General features: G+C 40.7%; 1 protein-coding gene across 1 annotated transcript in view; it reads left to right on the forward strand.

Moving 5' to 3' along the window:
• COL22A1 (collagen type XXII alpha 1 chain) overlaps positions 1-22,041 on the forward strand; it is a 205,888-nt gene that overhangs the window by 58,228 nt on the left and 125,619 nt on the right. The window contains exons 4-9 of the mRNA XM_071553031.1: positions 6,071-6,182; positions 12,589-12,712; positions 14,671-14,946; positions 16,019-16,099; positions 16,684-16,797; positions 17,625-17,669. Of these exons, the coding sequence (XP_071409132.1) occupies positions 6,071-6,182; positions 12,589-12,712; positions 14,671-14,946; positions 16,019-16,099; positions 16,684-16,797; positions 17,625-17,669 (752 nt within the window). The remainder of the gene's footprint in view (positions 1-6,070; positions 6,183-12,588; positions 12,713-14,670; positions 14,947-16,018; positions 16,100-16,683; positions 16,798-17,624; positions 17,670-22,041) is intronic.

Here is a 22,041-nt window from a genome sequence, read left to right on the forward strand (position 1 = left end):
AATAGCTGGTTTTACCCTAAAGCAATGAGCAAGATAAGGATGCCACATGTTTAGATACAGTAAAAGAAAAATAACCCTCATCTACACCCTGGCTTCACATAACTAATTGTTAGATATATCTCATTAAATACACCATGTAACTTTAGACTATGGCACGATACCATATTTTTTTCTTTTATTTTAGTGTATATATTAGCACAGAAAGTAACAAAGATAGGTAAGAAAAAGTGGTGATAACCTTGCAGACCATACTGGAGGCATTAGAAGGGACAGTGAGGATCTAGTGAGCACACAGGCTCTTCCTTGTGGGCACAGACAATCCATGGAAGCTTAACTTTCAAGATTGCAGAAATGTTAGGCAAGAAAATTGACAAGATCATGTATTTTCTGGAAGACTCTTAAGTGATATGGTTTTCATAGGAATTTATACACTGCCTTGGTCTACAGTAAAGTTTATTGCCATTGACTATCCTCCTGTAAAAGTGAAATATGCTGTTTTATCACAAACTATAGAGATTGCTGTTTCCAAACGTCACAGAGAACCAGTAGACGATGACAACCTCCATGATCCTGGCTATTGATGATCCCTATCAATGCATTGAGAAGGCTGATAATTCAGCTGAGAGTTTGAGCAAGACCAGAGTAAAGAGCAATTCCTGCAAAAGCTGCTTTGTTTGATACTCATGTTGTGGCTGGCAGTCTTCCACAGTAAATATATTCCAGCCACCACACTTGAGGCTGTGATATCCAGTGTCTTTTCTGATTCTATTCTCACCTACTTTCCACATTCCTCTCCAGGCTGTTGCTTCAACAAAACTTTCACAATTAGAAGTAGCCCAGTGGTTCCCTCTGTGAGTGTTATCTTGGGATCCTTGGGGATGCAAAGCAGGAGACTTTCCCCAGAAATCTTCTTTGGGCAAAATAAGTCAGTGGCTTTTATCCTACTTTGAGAAGTCTTTTCAAATGTGCTCACTGCTTTGTTTTCTGGCTGAAATCTTACCTTTGCTACTCTGTTTTTATGGGTTTGGATTTTGTTTTAAATCTGTGGTTTTTTGCCCCTGAACACAGAACAGTCAGGAAAATCTCAACATGCACAACAGCTGCCACCATGCTGCCCGTATCAGATCCTTAATGGAGCCAGGCAGAAATCCAGTTCATACTCAGGGAAACCAAGCATGGCCCCTGTATTCTGATCTTCAGATAATTACCTTGCAACAAAGATTGTAAGACCACAGGACAAGTACAGAGCTGTTTGATCATTCTTTGGCCATGCTTTAGGTTGTTGGGTGCAGTGTGGACATCTGTCCCATAAAAGTCTGTCTGCATATTACAGTTTGATGATGTATAACTTGTCCATTTTTCCCTGTATCAGGAAGATCTGGGTATGTTTGCTGATTCTGGGAAAAAGGCTGCTTCCTGTAAGGGGGTTATTACTTGCAGGTAGCAAGAATTTCGGCTGATTTGATCAGCAGAGCACTGTATAAGAAATTACTTTTCTAGCTGTTACAAATCTGAGCTACTGTTTCAGATATTTCAGTTTTAATCTGGACTAGGGTCTGCTGCTTTTCAGGAGATGTAATCATTTTAAAGGGTTTCAGTGGCCCCATATTGTTTTAGAAGCTCTAGTGAAGTAAGAAGCTCATGATCAAAGAGCATCTTATTAAATACCATATTTATGGCATTACTGATTAAACAGTTTATAAGCAAATTGGGAAACCACACCTGCCCTGGTACACAAACCTTTTAAATCCAAGCAACTGAGAACAGGAAAGTCCCACCCTTTCACCCTGTGCTTGAGCATGGTGCAATAGGTAACTACCTTCATCCATGATAATTTAGGCAGGTCTGTTTTTTCCCATTCCCTTGTAGAGAGGACCTGGAAGTTATGTGTAGGATCTCATTTTCCATATATCCCTGACAATGTGGTGCTTCCTTGGTGATAAAAAAATCAAAAAAACAGTCCATATTTCTGCTGAAAGTCCAGCACAGAAATGCTGTATGACACATTAAACTATTTAGGGAAAGTCCTCAGTAAGTAGTTTTCAATGTACTCTTGGTGGACAAACGCCGTCAGGGGAAATATCTTGTTCTAGTGTTGGAGAAATGCTCAAAGCATTGCTTATTTTTTACATTTGTATTGTGATGCAAGATTAAAGAACTAAAATTAAAATCTTTGTCCCGTCTCCCTTAAAATCCCAGTTCCAGTCCTAAAGTCAAGGGAAGATATTCCATTCAAAGTACTTCCAGGTACATGAAGTAAACAAAATTATAGTAGTAACATTAGTACTTATAGTAGTAATATTCACTGCCCAAAACGCAGAGCATTCCTTATAAGCAGAATACATCTTAAACAACTTCATTACTTCTGATAATTCCTGTCAGTGTGAGCTCCCTTTCTGCTGAATGGAAGTAGTTAGGCACTGCCAAAGAGGGGTTTAGCTTGTCTTTAGCTCAGTCTGAGACAGATGTGATGAGTTTCTTTTTACAGACTGCTGTAATTCTCTGCTGATCCAAAAGGGAACTGAGGCAACCTACATACATCAAATGTCTCCTTTGCAGAAAGCTAAAATCAGATGAGATGCATCTCATCCTTGGCAGAGTTCTTAACTTTTTAGTGTTATGGCCCAATGACAAATTTTCTGTATTGCTACTGAAATCCTTCAGCAACAGAAGTGTCCATTACCTCCAAGGGCTTTGATTTGCAATGGAGTATTCAGGAGTGGAGGTTATCTCACCAGCTGTAGACCTTTATTGTGTAAGGTTTAACTTGCAACTGAAGCATCCTAAGCTTTCTTTATGTCAAGTTAGGGAAATATATGTTTTTGAAATCTATTTCAGAATGAGATTGATCTTTCCCTAGATGCACCTCTATTTGATTATCTGTGCCAAACAGAATGAGAATCTCTATTATTATCTGTCTAGAGAGTTGACACGTAGCCCTATGAACCCCTTGTGACATGCTCTGTAGCCACAGAATCACAGAATGGTTTGGTTTGAAAAGGACCTTAAGGATCATCTAGTACCTGCAATGGGCAGGAACACCTTCCACTAGTCCAGGTTGCCCAAAACCCTGTTCTGCCTCTGAGGATAGTGGGGGCAATATCTAAATTTGACACAGAACAAATAAATAGTGTGATTGAAACAAATCCTTTCACTGGGTTTGGGTGAGGACTCTAAGACTTACCTTTCCCATGGACTTGCATGACATTTTTCAAAGGACAACCCAGATCCACCATTTAATGAAAAAATATATAAAGAAATTTGCAATTTGCCAATTCATAGCCTGAAAGAGGAAAATCCTATTATGATTTACTTGTGTGCTTTATCCAATCCTGAACGTAAATGACATTAAGCTGTGAGCATGACTTATTTTCATTACAACAAGTTCTGTTTGCAAAATAGTTTTAATAACTTTATTTATAATTCATAGTTATTTAGGCTTTTGAAACTACATTTTGCTAGCAAACCTCCAAAAAGGAAAAAAAAAAAGAAATTGGTTGAATCTGACAATTCATTTCTATTGGAAAAACATCTTAATGAATACACCTTCAGAGTTGCTCATGATGTGACCCTTTGCCTGAGTTGACAGGGAAAATGGAAGCAACTTTGAGTCTGAGCTAATGATGGGAAAACTTGGCAAGCCATTCTTGTCTCACTGTGTCTTGCACTTGTGTATTTTTGGCTTCTGGTGACCTGACATAATGATGTCACTTGGGCAGCATTTTAGCCTTCATCAGCCACAGCTCATCTCCTGCAAATGGTTAACAATTTCCCTTCCCATTCAGTGTGGTCTCTTCCTGCCAGTTACATTCAATTGCCTTCCTCACATTCCTGTGGTTGGTGTAGATGAGGGATATGTCCTGCATGGTGGAATGAGCTATGGGAGGGCTTATATGGGCAAGTCATACTGTGTTTTGTGATAGCCAGGAGGGTGCTCTTGTGTTCTGGTAGGGTCTATTTATTGTGATTTATAGCTGCAGTCATGGCTAGTTGCAGTATGTCAGGAAGGTGTGTCACTGGAGTTGCTGCAGAGGTGATTATGAGGTAGAGCCATGAGGCCCTGGAGCATTTTAACCGCTTTATTTGCCCTCCTGAATGTCCGGTAAGAGCTGAAAATAGAGTGGACAGGAGGGAAAAGCTGTTGACAGCCAGGAAAGTTACTGTAATGCTGAGGGCCTCAGCTTGGCACCAGGCAACCATTTCTCTCTTTGCAAACAATTAAAATTAAATTTCCTCAGAGAAAGTTATGTCTTCAGAAAAGGTCCAGAAAATGAGGGAAGCTTTGCATTTTATTTGTGATCAGCTATCACAGAATCACAGAATGGTTTGGTTTGAAAAGGACCTTAAGGATCATCTAGTACCTGCAATGGGCAGGAACACCTTCCACTAGTCCAGGTTGCCCAAAACCCTGTTCTGCCTCTTGTTTTGCCCAGGGACTGGCCCACACAGGTTTTTGCACTATTTATTCATATTAATGTGAGGAATTATATCATTAATTGGGTGCCTTTTCATGTTGCAGCTGTGTTCAACCTCGGCAGTGCCTTTCAGCCTGAAAGGCTCGTGAAGGCAACTAAGAAATCCAAGACTTACCAGGTTTAAGTTAATCACGCAAAAATGTTTATTTATCCTAGAAAAATTTTAAGAGGTCACTAACTGAACAAAGTTAAAAGAACTGGCATAGTTTAAAACCCATTTATCGAAATAAGTTACTACTCTTATGTCACCAGGTTTTGTGTGCTGGAATTACAAAGACAGGAGTTAATACCTGTAACTGTGTATGTGTGAGCAGAAGAAGAGTTTGGAATAGCTCAAATAAAAGAAAAGCACGTTCTCTGCTCAGTTGCTCATGATCTGCCTTTTAGAGTACTCACCTTTGCCTGTCATTCCACAGTGTATTTGTTTCTGAGAGTGGCTCCTAGTTTGGATTTGCATCTTGTGGAGCCAGTTTGGTGCTAAAGGCAGGATGTTTGCATCCATAAAGTACTGTACCTCCAGGAAGTTAATGCATTCCTGACCATGGTACCACTGTCCTTGTCAGGGTTCGTTGTGGCTCAGACCATATTGATGCATAGACTCAAATAATTTGGTTTATGATTGAGCTAATAATAGCTTGTTAGAACAAAGTCAGATTTAGACAAAGATCTTCGGTCAAGATTAATAGTTCATGATAATGACAAGCTGATTGGACTAAGTCATATTAAAATGATATGCAAAGTGTTTGTAGTCAAATTTCTTGGATAAGTGCTTTTCAGTAAAGACACAGACCTAAAAGAGTGGATCCAGAAGAGGTCCATGGAAATGATGAGAGGTCTGGAACACCTCTGCTGCAAAGAAATTCTGAGTTAGGGATGTTTAGCCTAGAGAAACGAAGGCTTGAGGAGCACCTTCTCATGGTCTTTCAATATATAACAAGATCTTGTGAGAAAGACAGAGAGAGAGACTTTTTATCAAGGTCTGTAGTGACAGAACAAGGGGCTACAGTTTTAAACTGAAAGAGGGTAGATTTAGATTGGAGATAAAGAATTAATTTTTGCAATGAGTGTGGTGAAACACTAGACTAGATTGCCCAGAGAAGCTGTGGATGCCCCATCCCTGGAAGTGTTCAAAAGCCAGGCTGCATGGGGCTTTAAGCAACCTGGTCTAGCGGAAGGTGTCCCTGCTCATGGCAGGGGGATTGAAACTAGGTGATCTTTGAAGGTCCCTTCCCACCCAAAACATTCTGTGCTTCTATGATTCTATGAATAAGTGTTTCAGTCTGCACCTGTACATTTTTCTACATGAGGGTTAATGAATTATACAGCATTTTCAGGATGTTGTGGCAATGAAAACATTAACCACTGATTTCTGGAGAGCTCTGTCCAGGGCCTGTTACATCTTGAATTTATGCTTGGTTTTGAGTTTTTGGACTAAGCAGATTAGACCATGTCAGAATTTTGTTCTGTTTTTTCTCAAGAGAACATGGCTAGTTTATGAAGTGCTATCTGTGGGCTAAGATAACTATCTAAATAAAGTTGAAGGCATGTCCCACAGCCTGATCAATGTCCTGTATTTATACTTCTGTTACGCACAGGATTTGACCTGATGGATTTGTTCAGTGTGAAGCAGATTTTTGGAATGAAAGAAAATGGAATTCAGAGTGCGTATGTACGACTTGGAAGCTTTCCTGTTGTTCAAAAAACTGAGTGAGTAGCCTGCTTTTTCACTTTATTTTCATTGGAACCTCTGCTTTACATTATTTTGTTCCTCTCAGTTAACCTTGTAGTAGTTATCTGGTACCTACACGTGCTACTGCTTTGAGCAGCTCTTTCACTTCTGCTGGCAGAAAATATACACAATGTGGTTAAGAGCCTCTGCATCAACTATGGGCTCTATTCTGGTAGAGTATGAAATGAGTTTGGTGTATCTCAGTGGTTCTGAGGAGCAGTATGAAGAAATTCACAAAAGAATTTAGGGCTCAATAAATAGCTTCTGAAAGGAATTTTTGGTAGCACTGCCATTGGGACAGAAATTCGCTAAACACAAGATACCAGTTCCTGGTAGATGTTGTTAGCTAATACAGTCTTTTGCCTTGGAAAGAATGAGCATTTTTTAATCCTATGTCAACATGAATTCAGTCCTCAGAGCCTTTTAGGACCTAAGGCTGACAGTTGTGTCGTAGACTATCACAACAGTTTCTCTTCGGATCATCACTGCAGCCCTACTAGCATTAATCTTGAAAAGAGTGAGTGCATAATTTCACTGAGTAGCCATGAGCCATAGATTGAGTTGTCATCATTAACATTTTTGCAGTAAATTTCTCTGTGCTGATTTGAACTTTAGCTTAAAAATTGTTAGTAACTCTTTTCCTTTCTATGGATGAGGGCTGTTATTTTTATTCTGTTTTTAGCACTTTTCATTCAGTTCACTGTGTCTTTGAGATTTTCCTGGGAGTTATGTTTCCTTGATTTCATAGCATTTTTTTTTCATTCTGGAGCCAACCTGGATTGATTTGCCCTTTTCCTCTCCTCCTCTTTCACTATATTAACAAACAGTTTAAAAAGAAAAAAAAGTAGAACTATGATACACTGAAAGGAAAGCTTTTTGCTCCAAAGTCCATAAAGTTATCAAGTCTAAGGGTAGGGAAGCTCATGATCTGTGATCTGGTTCAACCCAGCCAACTAAGGACATCTTGGTCTTAGTATATACATAACTGGATGTAGATAGGAATAAATACGTTTCATTTGTCTCACAGCAATCTCTTGGTTCTGGCTGATGCTATGGCAAATGGAACTAGTGCAATCCTTGAAGTATAAACAGGACCCGTCAAGTATGAGCTGAGAGTCTTCATATCAGGCAACTCAGTCCTCAGTCACTATTGCTGCAATGTTACGTCCAGTCTTAGTTTCAATAATTCAATAGATAGAAATGAGGTGAATGAGAGTTTGAAGAGCTGTGAAGCAAGTCTAATAGTAAGAAATTCTAGAAGTGCAGTGTAGACAGGTAAAATTAAGATGCTATTAACAACTGAAGTGATTGTTCTCTGTAAAAACCTCTGGGAAATCAAAGTTTAGTAAAGGGTCTTTGTCTCAGGATGATGGTAGAGTGAAAGTCAGTGGCTACTTGTTAATGGCATCAAAACCCAGTAGGGAAGAAAGGCAGGAAAAAAGGTTTCATGATGAATGTAATTAACAACTGAAAAAAGTTATCACAGATTACAGAGAGTTGTCCATTTGAATTTCTTTTGCAAATTAAGGGTTGAAGCAGTTTGTTGTTGTTTTTTCTGTTTTTGTTTTCCCAGAAAGACTGAGGGAGTGAAGCCAGACCAACCAGCTATGACGGCTTTCTGTCTGCTCAGATTGCACCCATTTATTTGTTGTTGCTGTTGTTTTTAAAACAAGTAGAATATTTTATTGCCCAAGACAATTAGAAGTAAAACATCCTTAATTAGTAGATTGAAATGACTAAGCTTCCTTTTGAATGATTCTGAAACATGGAATTAAAGAAGGACTTTTATGTTCTTAGACTTTTGTATTGTAACTTCCACACTCTTGTGATTTGGGAATGAACCCAAACGGATATAACACTGTGGAAGGTGTTTGCATATTTGCTTCATTTTAGTCTTTTTATGCCAGAACTCTAAGATGCTGCATATAGGGTCATTGCTCACAGAAAATAAAATCTTGTAAAGCTGCACAAAACCGATAACTGGAATAATAAACCAAACAAAAACATCTGTCCTCTCTTGCAGATAACCTCAAGCAATGTTTAGCAACTGATAGCAATATCTCATAATTAGATGTAAAATCATTAAATGAGTAATATATGCAATTCACTTTATTATCTCCTTAAAGGATTTCTCTCCTTTTATGTAAGCAATAGTACTTTTACAAAGTGCCAGCTTAGCTGTCTGGGAAATGTGCCTACTCATCTGCTGATCTGTAACCTACAACTATGAACTTTCTTTCTCTGTGGTGAGGCATCATCTGTGAGCAGGCAAATACAGCAGACAGGAGCTTGGATGCAGTCAATGACCTGACCACCGAGGGACTCATAAGTCTCTGTAGCTGGCTGAGGGGTGGTTCTGAAATCTGGCTGGGGATTTTGCCCACTCCTCATGTAACTGGGGCTGTCCTGATGTTTATTCACAGCTCCTCTGTGGATCTTCTGGCCAAAACTGTGCCCCAGATTTATGGGTTTTACTGCTCAGGCTTGTTTCTCATTACTGTTTTCTTGTCTAATGCCAAGATTTTGGCTCACTGTCTTGTTTTGTCCTACATCTGCATCTCTTAGTCCTGACTCTAGGGCCTTGTTCCTGGCCATGTCCACCCCTCAGTTTTCTCTTGCCTGCTCTGGTTCCAGACTGACTTGATCATGATCTTGGGTACCACTTCACAGAACTATCTGATGCTTGGTCAAGCTTCTAGTTCTTATCTTTTTGCTCTTTATATTGGTCTTCCCCAATTTCTGAATCTTGGGTTGTTTGGGCATGTACACCTTGGTGTGCTTTTCTGGGAACTCTGTCTCCTGACAACAGCTTTGACTTCGGTCATTCACCTTAGTTTTCTTCATGAGCTTTTGCCCTGGTCTCATCATTTTTCTCCTTCACAGGGAAGAAATTATACAAAAAGCTACCAAAACCTCCTGCACTGACTATGACACCTGTTAAAAGCTTCCTTGTTCCTTACTTCTTCCCAAACATATATTTTATATGACAAACAGCAGAGACAACTAAGATTATTCAGATTAGAGGAGAGAAGGTTCAGGGAGGGAGGACCTTATCCATGTGAGGTACCTGATGGGGAAGAAGCAAAGGAGATGGAGCCAGAATCTCCTTAGTCATATTCATTGACAGAATGAGAAGGAATGGGAACAAATTAAATGTATGAAATCTAAACACAACAAAAACCTTTTTTTAGGCCAGATGATCTCAAGCAGTCCCTTGTTGTTTCCTATTTCTAACAAGGAAAAGGAGATTAAGCATGATGGAGGTGGAATGACTGAAGGCTTTTTGGTGTTCTAGAGCATAGAAGGCTGAAGGGAGAGCTGAAAAATGTAGAAAAGATGGCATCGAATTGAGGAGAAGAAGTTGTCACATGGATCCTTGTGGAAAAATGTTTTTTTGGGAAAATTAAACTACAGCAAATGAGAATTAGAATAGGGGGTTTTTTTGGTGGTTTGTTTCGTTTTGTTTTGTTTTTGCAGCACATGGGACAGCAAAAGACAGAAAGAAATTATCTAGAGAGGTTGTATCTATTCCTTCACTGAGGTATCTGATCTACAAGTCAAAAAGATGTCTGCCAACGATGTATGGATGAGGTTGACTCTGTGTTGTGAAAATCCTTCTTGTTATGAAAATTTTTTCTCTCTAAAAGTTGTGATTCACCTGACCTTTTAGTTGAGTTAACTGACTCTTAAACAAACCTGCAGCACTGGGTTTTTTTTGGTCTTGGAGTTTTATAGGGACTTCTTCTGCAATCTATCCTGTTGTCAGAATTATAGACCAAGAAGCTGCTAGAGTGCTCCCTGTGGGTACCAGACATCCAGCAAAGCTCCATAATATGGATCATCAGTTCAATTCAGCCTTGTGTGAAAGAAGAAAATAAAACATTTTTGGGCACAGCAATTCCTGCCCTTGGATCCCTAAGTAAAGCCAAAACTCTAGATGGAGATCACTTTTTAGTGAGGAAATAAGTGAAAACTCCTAAACAAAGTTTTTATTCTGTAGGTAGCAATGCATCTCTGTAAAAGAAGCAGGGACCAATGACCTCAGAAACAGCTTTTATCACATTCTAAGAGCAATAAGAGTGTCTTGATTTGCTTTTGGCATGAAAACTTTCTCTGTTGGGAACTTGCAGCCAGTTCCCTGGCTGCTTTAAAAATCAGTTGAGGGTGGCAGGTAATAGTCATTATAGCTTTCTGTCAGTTTAAATCTACCCGATGGACCGTTTGTCAGCCATGTGTGATGAGGTGTCACAGGGATATTTAGGTACCCAACTCCCAGTTCTTTCTGTGGGCACTAAGCATTAAGCATCTGAAAACCCTTTATGAAATTAAGGTTGCTTGATGGTATTCCTGTTCCCAGCTCAGGGGTGTCCAGAATTATAAAACCATTAAGGTTGGAAAAGAGCTATAAGATCATTGAGTCCAGCTGTTATCCCACACTGCCATTTTCACTGCTAAACCATGTCCACAAGTATCACTTTTTTTTGGAGCATTTTCAGGGATGATGAATCCACCAACTCCCTGGTCAGCCTGTTCCAATGCCTGACAACCTCTCTGGTAAATATTTTTTTCCTAATATCTAGTTTAAGACTCTTTCCAAATCCTACGTCTGTTCACCTCCAGATACTCCTTCTGGCCCTTCTTGTAGATAGGCATCACATTTGCTAACCTCCTGCCAACTAGGACCTCCTTGGTTAAAATAACTAGTACCAAGAAATAAGACAGCCTTGTCTGCACTACTAAGGGAAGGATTTTGCAGAGGATCTAGTGAGAACCAAGTTCAGTTTTCTTTGGGAGAAAGTTGGAAGAGTTCAGTGAGTGCCCATGTGCCCAAGAAGGAAAACCAGCTTATAATGGTGCATATACTGCATGGGCACTTTACACAGTGAAAAACACAGTAATGGATGAAACCACAGTGTTCTGAATTTATAACTTGGCTAAAAATATAGGAAATTCAAAGCAAATTGAATATCATTGAATATTTTGGCATTAAGAAAGACAAGCTCTCAACCTTTACTGCAATTGCAAAGCAGAGTATTCTGGAAATTTTGAGGACTTTTTCTTTTAACACAATTAAAGGCCTCTGCTTTTATATGCCTTTGACTATGCCAGTTTCTACATAGTGATGGATTATGTCATCAATTCTTTAAGAGAATCTGTCTTCATACTTGCTCTTCATTAATTGCTGCCATTGTGTTTTGTTTTCTAATGAGTGCTTATGCCTGAGTGCTCATATGTCCTGAAGCAAAGAAATGATATTTAGGAAGAGTTTATTCAGGAATGATCAGAGCAGCAGGCTGGCTTAGGTATGAAGAACAATGTTAACTGGGACTCTTCCGGTGGGAGAAGAGATGACTTAGATGCATTATAGGCAAAGTTCGAAAAACCATGAGTGCTACAGAAAGTAAAATAAGAATAGGTTCATTGTGCTGTCCCTGATAAGATCTGAGTTAGGTCCTGAACAACAGGAGGGGCTAATTATACAGTGTGTAGCAGAGTGTGATTCCTTGCTAAAAGATGTTGTTAATGTCTCAAGTTTACCTGAGTTCAAGGGAAAGGTACAGAAATACAAATAAGATAAATCCATAAAAGGTTATTGTTATAAAAATTACATTTGTCTCTGAATTTGACTCCTGGATCTCGGGGGGGGGTGGGGTGCATAGGAGAGATATGCTTATTCTGTTTATTCTTAGGCATCCAATAATGGCTAGTTACAAAAAATCCTGGATTAGTTACCCTTTTTGTCCAGCCCTGCATCCCTATGATACGGCAGGTTTCTATGCTGGAGTAGAGGAAAACTGTTGAATTTGCTTACTTCAGATGTGCATGGGTCATAGTGTCACTAAGGAAATTTCTGCCCAATATGTTTGCAATGTTTGATTTGAGAAGGTTCTTCTGTTCTTACAGGCCAGCAGCCAAGGAATATCTACATGAGGTGTAGTGCCTGTTTTGGGGCAAATATTACAATATTTGTCGCTATAACTTAGTACATTTATAGAGGGTTTTACATGATCCAACCCATTCTCAAAAGTCACAGGTCTCCATTGCACCTGGAGAAGGACAGAATTATTTACAGATTGCATGAACAGAAGCATCATGTCAAAACAAAGCTTTTTAACATGATGGATGCTCAACTGCAGATTTTCACTATTTCTTATTCAATTTGAGAGCTTCACCATTGGAATGAAAAAGGGCTTCTCAAGGACAGAAGCACCTGGAGGGCACAAGTTCCTGTTTGTCTCTCTGCAGGCTGCCAAATAAAGCAGGTTTTGCAGGAACTATAATGATACTTTTGGGAAGCATTGCTAGGACATGGAGAGAGTTTTAGAAGTTCTGCTCTTCACTGCTGAGCCTGATACATTGCTTTCTTTCTCTTCTCCATGCCAGGGATGTATTTCCACAAGGTCTGCCTGATGAATATGCCTTTGTAACTACCTTCAAATTCCGAAAGGCTTCCAGGAAAGAAGACTGGTATATTTGGCAGATTATTGACAAGTATGGAATACCACAGGTAAGAGGCTCTTTTTCAGCCAGCAGGTACAGCTTTCTTTCTTTTTTTATTTTATTTTTTAAATTTTTTTTTCTGGCCATGAACCAGTTTTCTTGCCTTAACCTTCCACTCCTTTTTTCTTGTGGACTGGTAAAAATCCCTTTACCTCTCTTTCAGTCCATTTTGCTGAAAATCCTTTACCTTTACCTTTAATTCAACTCTGAAGGAATGTGTATTCAACAACCCTGGTTCTTATTAGTATCCAGATGAATGTGTCAGTCGTAGAGGGGGACAAAAAAATACCATCCGTGCTTTTAAAGCGACTGCTGATTTTTTGGTTGTTTTGTTCAGATAGTTCTGTTTAGGGAAAATATTTTCCCTGTTCGGAAAGCGATTGTTACACAGATGTACCACAGTGCAGTGAGTTATGCCATCTTTTGCACAGACTTCTAGGTATCATGTAAAGTTTTATGGCTTTTTGCTCTGGGTGTGGATACAACAACTAATATAGCCCCATAACCCTGAGTCTGACTGCTGCAGAATTTGATATAAATTTTTTTTCAAGTATTCTCATGTTCTAAGAAGAAATATACCATAAGATTGTACTGTCTGTCCCTATACAGCATGTTCTTAGCAGCTTGTTAGAGTTCTGGTGTTCGAGTGCACTTGAGGAGAGAGTGGTTTGGGTGGGCTGCATGTTTTTCTGCTCAGCACCAATGGCATCACCTATGACTCTGAACTGGATATTGACGTAAGCTCACCTAGCCATGTAGTTCAGTATTGCTGCTTTGGGACTGGTATTCAAAAGGATTTTGGGAACTCTCAGTGAAGGATAAGTGCAGTTTGAATAGTTAGCTAACTGGGTTTGAGACAATGGTAAAAGGTTTAGATGAAAATTATTATCAACTGTGTTTTACTGTGCTATGCGCATTCCTATTTGCTGCAGAGTGAGAATGTATGTATCACTCAGTATTTCTTGGAAGAAGTTAAAAACTTGAATGGTTTAGGTGTGAAGAGAAAAAAACCCTTTCAAGATTTTGAGTAATAATATAAAAATGCCTTAAAATGTGATGCCAGAAGTGCCTTAGAGCCTCATGAGCCTCATTTCATGTAAAGTCAGTCCTGGTTTGGCCAGTGCTTTGCACACCTGCATAGCTAACAGATACAGAAACTTCTGAGCCAATGCTGATCCAAGCTGGCACTCCCAGACAGGACACAGCTCAGCTGCGTCGAGAAGTTAGTTCAGATCTGGAGTCAGATCTGGGCTGCTTTCATCACACACAGCTTGGTGCCAATGTGGCCCACACTCCTTGCAGCTCTGCAGCTTGCAGACACACTGTTTGTTCCCCTGGATCAATTTGTAAATAAACAAAATGTATCATGTCTTCAAAGGCCAATTTTTGCCTGCTCTGTGGCTTGCGACACAGCGATGTAGCTGCAGTTTTCTGTTCAAAGCATCTGAAATAAAGTGTGGGCAGAGCTACAGCTCAGCAGACTGGTTTCATACCAGGCAGTGAAGCATTTGTCCATGTCCCGTGGAACAGCTGAGGACCTGGGATGGGAGTAAAGAGCTCAGAGCTTGCTGGGAAGCAGTGGAGGAGTACACAGGATAGAGATCTGAACCAGGTTCAGCTTTGTCTCTCTGCCTTTCGGGAGATGCCCCGCTGTGCTACCACCCAGCCCTGCCCAAGCATTGCCTGGGAGGCATCAAGGTGGCAAGAGCAGAAACAATGTCAAGGGTTGTACTCACAGGAGAAGGCTCTAGGTGATCATGGATCTGCACCAAAGCCTGTTCAGTCCTGTGTTATTTACTAGCACAGGTGTCAGCTACCTGCCCATATGTCTCACAAAACTCTGCTGATTTTTGCCTTAGCATCTCACCACAGGCTGTGTCACCCCAACTTTGGGGATGGAAAGCAGTCAGGAGGAAAGAGAAGGCTTTATACTTCCTTAGCGAACTCACTTCTGTTTCTGTGCAGGTCTCAATCCGACTGGATGGAGAGAACAAAGCTCTGGAGTACAATGCTGTGGGGCTCACCAAGGATGCTGTCAGGGTGGTCTTCCGGAGCACGCGCGTCAGTGACCTGTTTGACCGCAACTGGCACAAAATTGCCCTCAGCATCCAATCAAAGGCTGTCTCGCTTTACATAGACTGCAAATTGGTTCAGGTGCTGCCTATTGAAGATAGGGAAAATATTGACATTCAAGGAAAGACTGTGATTGGCAAACGCTTGTATGACAGTGTCCCCATTGACGTAAGTACTGCGCCTGCAGGTCAGGGCTGGGATAATGTTCAGCATTGGGTTTGCAGCATGTGAATGGGGTTTTGGGGATTATGTTGTAATTGACCCTTTTCCTGAGCCAGCATTACCACTGTTACATAGCCAAGACAGATTTGGCACCTTATCTTGTACAGGATTTGCTGCCTATTTATGTGAGACTGACAGGATCTTCATAGGAGGGATTAAAAATTAGTAATTTCACCTTTCTTCTGCAAATAAAATATCTTGGGTGAAGTCTTGGGAATTTCCCAAGTTCTCAAGAAATTTCTTTGTCACTCAGAATGTGTTACAGTTAAAAGCAGAGACAAAATCATACACAGATATCATCAAACAGGGTACTGAACTCCACATAGAGGTCTTTTGCTGTCTAATCATGGCATTATGGATGTTTCCACACATGACAGGAAGAGATGGGTGGAAAAAAGGAAGCTTGTTAATTTAGGAGAGTTCTCAGTTCCTCAGATATTAAATGACTCTCTCGCAATCAAACTGACATCAAAATATTCAGGCTGGACCTGATTGCCCAGCAGCAGTGTTAACCTCATATAATTTATGTGTGATTGGTTGGTGCTTGAGACTTGTATAATCTTTCTTAGCTGTGCAAAATGGATGGCAAATGCATAATAAATGTGCTGATGATAGCATTTCTCACATGGGGTAAAGGGTCAAAAGAGGGAAGGCACAACAGGAGGAAAACAAACCTTGTGTCTAGACAAAATTCTAGGAGGGATAGAGGTGGCCAGGATATGTCTTCTCAGACAGAAATTTGGCCAGAACATGGGGATTAGCCTGAATACCTCAACCAGAATTTTAAGAGGCATATTCAGGGTCTCATAGCTCAGCACTCTTGGATCATGCTGATATATTGGCCCATTATTGATAGCGAGAGGTAGTGATTGACTACAAGATCCATAGAATTCCTCTGAAGTTAACACCATCTGGTTTTTCATTGTATTTGCCTGCTCTGTTAGTATCCAAGCAAAAGGACATGCAGTCTTTAATAATTCACTGTCACTGAGACTATTGCCTCTCTTTGTCTTTCCAGTTTGATCTTCAGCGGATGGTTATTTACTGTGATTCTCGGCATGCTGAGCTGGAGACATGCTGTGACATTCCCTCTGGACCAGTAAGCTCCTTTTTGTCATTTATTCATTTTCACATGACCAATCTTCACTGAAATCTCTTACATAAATTGCGGAATATATGGCAGTGTGGGATTATAATATTTTTGATGAGGGTGAATGAAACCTAACTGTGTAATCGGTAATAGCAGAGCAAGAGGAGGACCACTGCAGATGGATGAGTATGAGGAATTTGAAGTTTCCAAGTTCCTCTTTCCTTGTCAAACTGTCAGGGGAAACAAAACCCTGAAGTGATGATGGAACAACAGAAATGCGGCATGAAATATTCAACACGTTTCCCACTGGTTTTATTTGGGAACAGCTAAAACCAGTGCCAGAGTCTGCTTATTTTCCTGTGCTCCTCCTTTCACTCTTCTCTCCTCAGTCTTGATTAAAGGGATTCATTGTTCATTTTGCCACATTTTCCCCTACTGCTTGAATGAATGGCTTTTGTGGGATTTCGCTCCTCATGAGGACTCATTTAGCTGTGTGTTATACAGTAGTGCCTACAGGGTTTCTCTAAAGAGCATGAAAAGGGAAACTTTCCAGCATCAAAGGCTTTGCCATGACCTTGGGTGTTTGTGTGCAGTGCCAGGTCACGGTCCTGACGGAAGCACCTCCCATGGAAGTGAGGCCCACTGTCAGCAGTGAGCAAGTTGGCCATCTCAAGACTTTCAACTGCTCCTGTCCTGCTGGACCAAAGGTGAGTGTTGAGACAAGAGTGTTTCATTCGGGATGTCTGTAGAGGTAATGGAAGTTTTCCCAGGTGTTTTCTCCATACTTAATTCAGTGATTTAGATCATGCTGGTTGTCCTGGTAACAACATTGAAAACAAAGTGGTTATTCTTATCCAGCCCAGTTAGGTGCATCCTTTTTCACATAAAATAAAACAGATTCTGGAGGTAAATATGGCCACACTGGAAAAAATCTCATAGCTTGTAAAGGCAGTGTGCTTACTTTTACTGGCTGTGACTGAGACCTCTAAGAAGCCAGCCCTACTGTCACTGCACCTGAGGGCATGTCAATTTTGTTTTCCCTTTCCCTTTCCTCCTCCCCCTTCCCTCCCCCTCCCCTCCCCCTTCCTTTCCCCTCCCCCTTCCTTTCCCCTCCCCCTTCCTTTCCCCTCCCCCTTCCTTTCCCCTCCCCCTTTCCCCTCCCCCTTTCCCCTCCCCCTTTCCCCTCCCCCTCCCCCTTCCCCTCCCCTTTCCCCTCCCCTTTCCCCTCCCCTTTCCCCTCCCCTTTCCCCTCCCCTTTCCCCTCCCCTTTCCCCTCCCCTTTCCCCTCCCCTTTCCCCTCCCCTTTCCCCTCCCCTTTCCCCTCCCCCCCTTCCCCTCCCCCCCTTCCCCTTCCCCCCTTCCCCTCCCCCTCCCCCTTGCCTTCTCCAATTTCCTGGAATCTCCTCTCCTCGAATCAACTCTCCTCTTCCCTGCAAACGTTTTTGTTGTCCTCAGTAGTTGCAGGATCAGGCCCCTTGGTTGGTTATATAATGAAAAGAGCAGTCTGATTAATCATGACTTTTTTTTATCTTAGGGGGAGAGGGGTCTAATTGGCCCTGAAGGTCCTAAAGGTCAAAAGGTCAGTAATATCTGCTGGTTTATTTGTTTAATGAAAACAGCAATGAAAGAGTTTCAGAGTAAGCTGAGGAGTTTGAGGTTTTGAGAAATGAGAGTTAATTTAGCATATAACTAAGTACATACAGTTTTGGATGAGCCTGAGACTGCCGGAGGCTTTGACCATCTTGTATCTTTTTTCTATTTTTGCTTGTATCTTTGTTTTATTTAGGTGTCTCTGTTGCTGCTTTTTGCCATTCTTAGAGGAAATGTGTTGCAAAATGTTCTCCTGTAGCTTCTAATCTGGCATTTTTGCAAGTTACTGTTATTCACTAGGTCATAGACAGCTTCCATGGTAAGTCACGTGGAAAACGACGTGCTGCTTCTGTGCTGTACCTTGCTCAGCACTGCCACATATCCATAGATTTGGGAGCAGCCTTCCAGTCACACTCTACAAAATTTCCTGAAACTAACAGTAAAAGATTAGTCACAATCCGTTATCTTTAGGAAGATTGTCTGAGTCATGATGTTAAATATAGGCCATTTCCCTCAGTACTCTTCTTCCTAGATAACAGGGTAGAAGAGTGGTTGTGATGTCTGCTTCAAGTTTAACAGTGCAGACTTTTTAATATCCTGCATGTTCTGCAAGCTTCTTTGATATGCATGTGTGCATTCAGAACAAGCATATTTTTCTTCTGTACTTGGTTACAAATAGATCTGTGAGGCAAAAGAGAGCACTTGTACTGAAAGAGAACAGAAATTCACAACCCTGCTGAAGAGGTGAAAGTATTGGTGTAGTGGTTCCCATCTTTACCATCTGTGTGATTGAAAAGATATTTGGGAACAGGTTCTATTCAAAAATATTCGAATCCGAATCACTTCTGCAAGTTTGGTCACTGAATTTATACCTGTTTAGTGAATAACCAAACTGCACCTCACCAAAAGTCACTCAGTTATTATGAAACACTGTGAGAGGGAAAAGGAGAAATCTCTGGGTTTTGGAAGGTCAGACGTCCTCAGAGATGCATTGTGTTTAGGCAAAGATTGGTCTGGTGTCTGCAGGGAGAAGTTTTGTAGATAAGGAGATGCATTTTGGAGTACGTTTTCTTCTGGGATGAAAGACCATGGGCTCATTAGTGCTCAGATGTGCCTGGCTGAAAGCACAGAAAACAGTTCCTTACGCTTCCACAAGTATAAATAGCAGCTTTCTATTTTAATCTGTGACAGCTTAAATAATGATGGGCTGTTTTGAAGAATGGCAGAGCCATGACTGTTGCGAGGAGGTTGCAGAAGGACGATGATGATAATAATAAAGGGCCCTGCAGCAGCATTCTGTTGTCTTTCACTGCTTTGGCAAGCTCTGTGTGGTGGTGAAGTGCCTACCCTGTGTAACATGGCATGCTGCTGAGGTGCAGAGGTACTAGTGGAATACAAAAGGTGTTTATACAAGCACAGCATCAGCAGGTTTTCTGTTACAGACCCAGAAAGGGCTGGTCCCCTCCTGCAGGTGTGTTGCTGGAGAGCTCTGCAGATGTGTGTGACTTTTCCCCGGCTGTAGGGATTCGAGTCTTGTACCCAGACACGTCAGGACTGTGTCACAGTCTCAAAGACCTGGGGATGATGCCATTTAAATCCAGGATGTGACAACAGTTTGGTACAAATGTGATGATTTCAGACAAATGACTTATCTTCTCTACCTGTTTAATAGGGTAACTAATACATTTTGCACCTGGCTTGCACAGACACCATGATTAAATAACATATACTATCCTTGACTGGAGTTGTTGCATCACCACTGCCAAGGACCAGCTTGTCACAGTCCTTGCTCTTTGTTCAAGAGCAACTTTTGCTCTCCTCCTCTCTCTCTGCAGCATTACTGAGCTACCCAAGCTAAAGTGCTGGTCATGGAGAAGAAATTCAGTGCTATTTGCAACTCCCCAACATTCCCACCAGGTACTTAACTAAGGAAAGATGAAAAACCCACAAAAATATGAGTGACTTCTGCATTGCAGAGTTGTACATGTCCATAATATGTTTTAGGATCTTTCAGCTTGGCTCCTCATTTCTATGGTGCAAAGGAAGTGTTTTAAACCTTTCTTGTTGTGCAATGAGAGGGATGTAAAGCTGTTTTAAGGTAACACATATAAAAGATTTCCATTTTTCACTTGAATCCAAGAGCTAGGCCTTCAAAAAACACTAAAAAATTTAAAATCATAAGATCTCCACTGTATTGGGAGGCTTGATTAAAATAAGCAGTGAACACAGCATAAGAAAAGACTAAACATTAATTGATTTAACAGAGATTGAAGTAAAAAAAAAAACCAACAAACCAATAAGGAAAGAAATTGTAAGGAAAAGATGCAGACAGAGTGAGATCAGAACTCTGAATCAAAATTCCTAATTTTCTCTATAGCCATCATCACTAATAAGCATCTCTTATTTGATTTGAATTGCAATGCTGAAATCTACTTGTAAATAACTGGGGCCCAAGGGATGTTTGGGTGGGTTGTAGGTACTTGATTGTTATCCAAAAATATTTTACAGGCTTTTGTTAAGAAATGCCTTGTGAGAGACCATATATGGCCATAATAAGTAAACCAGCAAAGCAGCTGGTTCAGCTATATCAGAAAAAATGCCCACAGCTTGTGGGAGTCATCTGAGAAATTAGTCCCAGAGGATACTAATAGGGAGAGGGATCTGTGTTAAAAAAAAACCTTTGTCCCAAAACAACAATCTTTGGAGAGGCTTACAAAGGCAGGAGAACTGTGAGGCTCCTTCTCTAAGATACAAGAGTTTTGGGTTTTGGTTTGGCTTGGTTTGGTTTTCCCTAGACCAGGTGGGTTTCTCATTCTGTATCCAAAAAATAAGAAGTAATGGTTATGTGTTTCTTTCTGTTTTCTTAAAAAAAAAGTCATTTTGAGGCTCTATTAAGTAAAATGATTGTGGCTGCCATCTATCTGAGATAAAGATGGAGAGACTTATGTCCAGGCTCTGCTATCCTGAACTCCCATAGCATATTCCTTCCTTTAGAGGAGGAGGAGGTTTGGGCAAGCTTTTCTTACAGTGTCATCTGTCCAGAGGAAATAGTCAAAGTTTATAACCAGATAAATGAGAAGATAATGAGTTTCCAAAGCTCACCGAGTCTTCAAAGGCAGGGCATAACAGCAGAGCTTGCAGTTATTAAAAACATGGAAACAATCCCTACGAGCTGAGCACCTGTGCCTCAATCACTCATGCTGCCAAACTGAGGGTAATGCATGGAGACACAGGTGATGTGTTTTGGGAAAGGATGCTATTGGGGAAGAATTAGGCAGGAAATAGCTGGGAAAGAATTGGTTAACATGCCTGAAGCTGGGTCCTATTGATAAATTTTATATGCTAATGGCAGCCCAGTCAAATTTATTTTCCTTCCTTGCTCCCTCTGAGTGCTGTGTTGTTTCCAGGCAGCTAGGATGGCTTCTTGGGGCACTGGGCTGATGGTCAACAGGGTGCTTCTCATTTCCAAAGCTGCTATTGATCCAAGTTTAGAAAAAAAATCCCTTCTCTGTAAGATGTGTTTTTGTCCACATAGAAATTACAATGCTTAACTGCCATTGCAAAGTTTGTGAAGTCCAGTGTATTAGACATCCTCTGGCAGGATGTATTTATATCTCCAGATTAGAAAGGTTTTGTACTTTCAGTGACTTAAAAGAGATGGTTGCATAAAAACTTTTATGAATTTTATGACAGCCTTCTTAATTGACCATGACATTGCTTTTGCACATATGCTACTTGCTCTGTGAGTTTTCTTTCTTTTGGCAAAAACCAAAAGACAGAGGCTAGAGAAAGAAATTTTCCTGTACATTCAAAAGCTTTCAGGAATCTTTCCTGTGCTTTCTTTATCTGGGGAAAAGAAAGCATAAGCCTAACAAATACTTCCAGTGTCTCATGCCCAGTTTTGAGCCAGAAGAGCAGTATGTGAAAAATGATTTGCAGGTATTTTTCTCAACTTGCTGGTTTTGGAACCACTTTTAGTTCTGTATCTGATGAATGTTTATGAAAACATGTATTTTCTTTGATTCTTTATCCCTTTCACCCCTATGCTATTTAGGAGACAAATTAAGAAAATATTTTGCTTGGGTTTTGGTAGACCGTTTCCCCCTTTTTCTCCTGTGTATTTCTTTTCCCAGTTACAGGTTCTCCACCCATCAGATTTGTATACTTTCATCTGTCTCTTTTCTTTGTTCCCTTCCCTCTCTTCTATTGGAATAAGCAGGGAGAACAGCTCTGTGTGTGCTACACACTTGTGGGTGGGGAAAGAGGAGTTAGCTGATACTGAAAATTTAGCGTGACTGAAAACAATGCATTTGAAATAATTAAAAAAAAAAGTCCCAAAATCTTGACAATATTTGCAGGAG

Source organism: Pithys albifrons, chromosome 4 (assembly GCF_047495875.1).
Source record: "Pithys albifrons albifrons isolate INPA30051 chromosome 4, PitAlb_v1, whole genome shotgun sequence".
Lineage (NCBI taxonomy): Eukaryota > Metazoa > Chordata > Aves > Passeriformes > Thamnophilidae > Pithys > Pithys albifrons.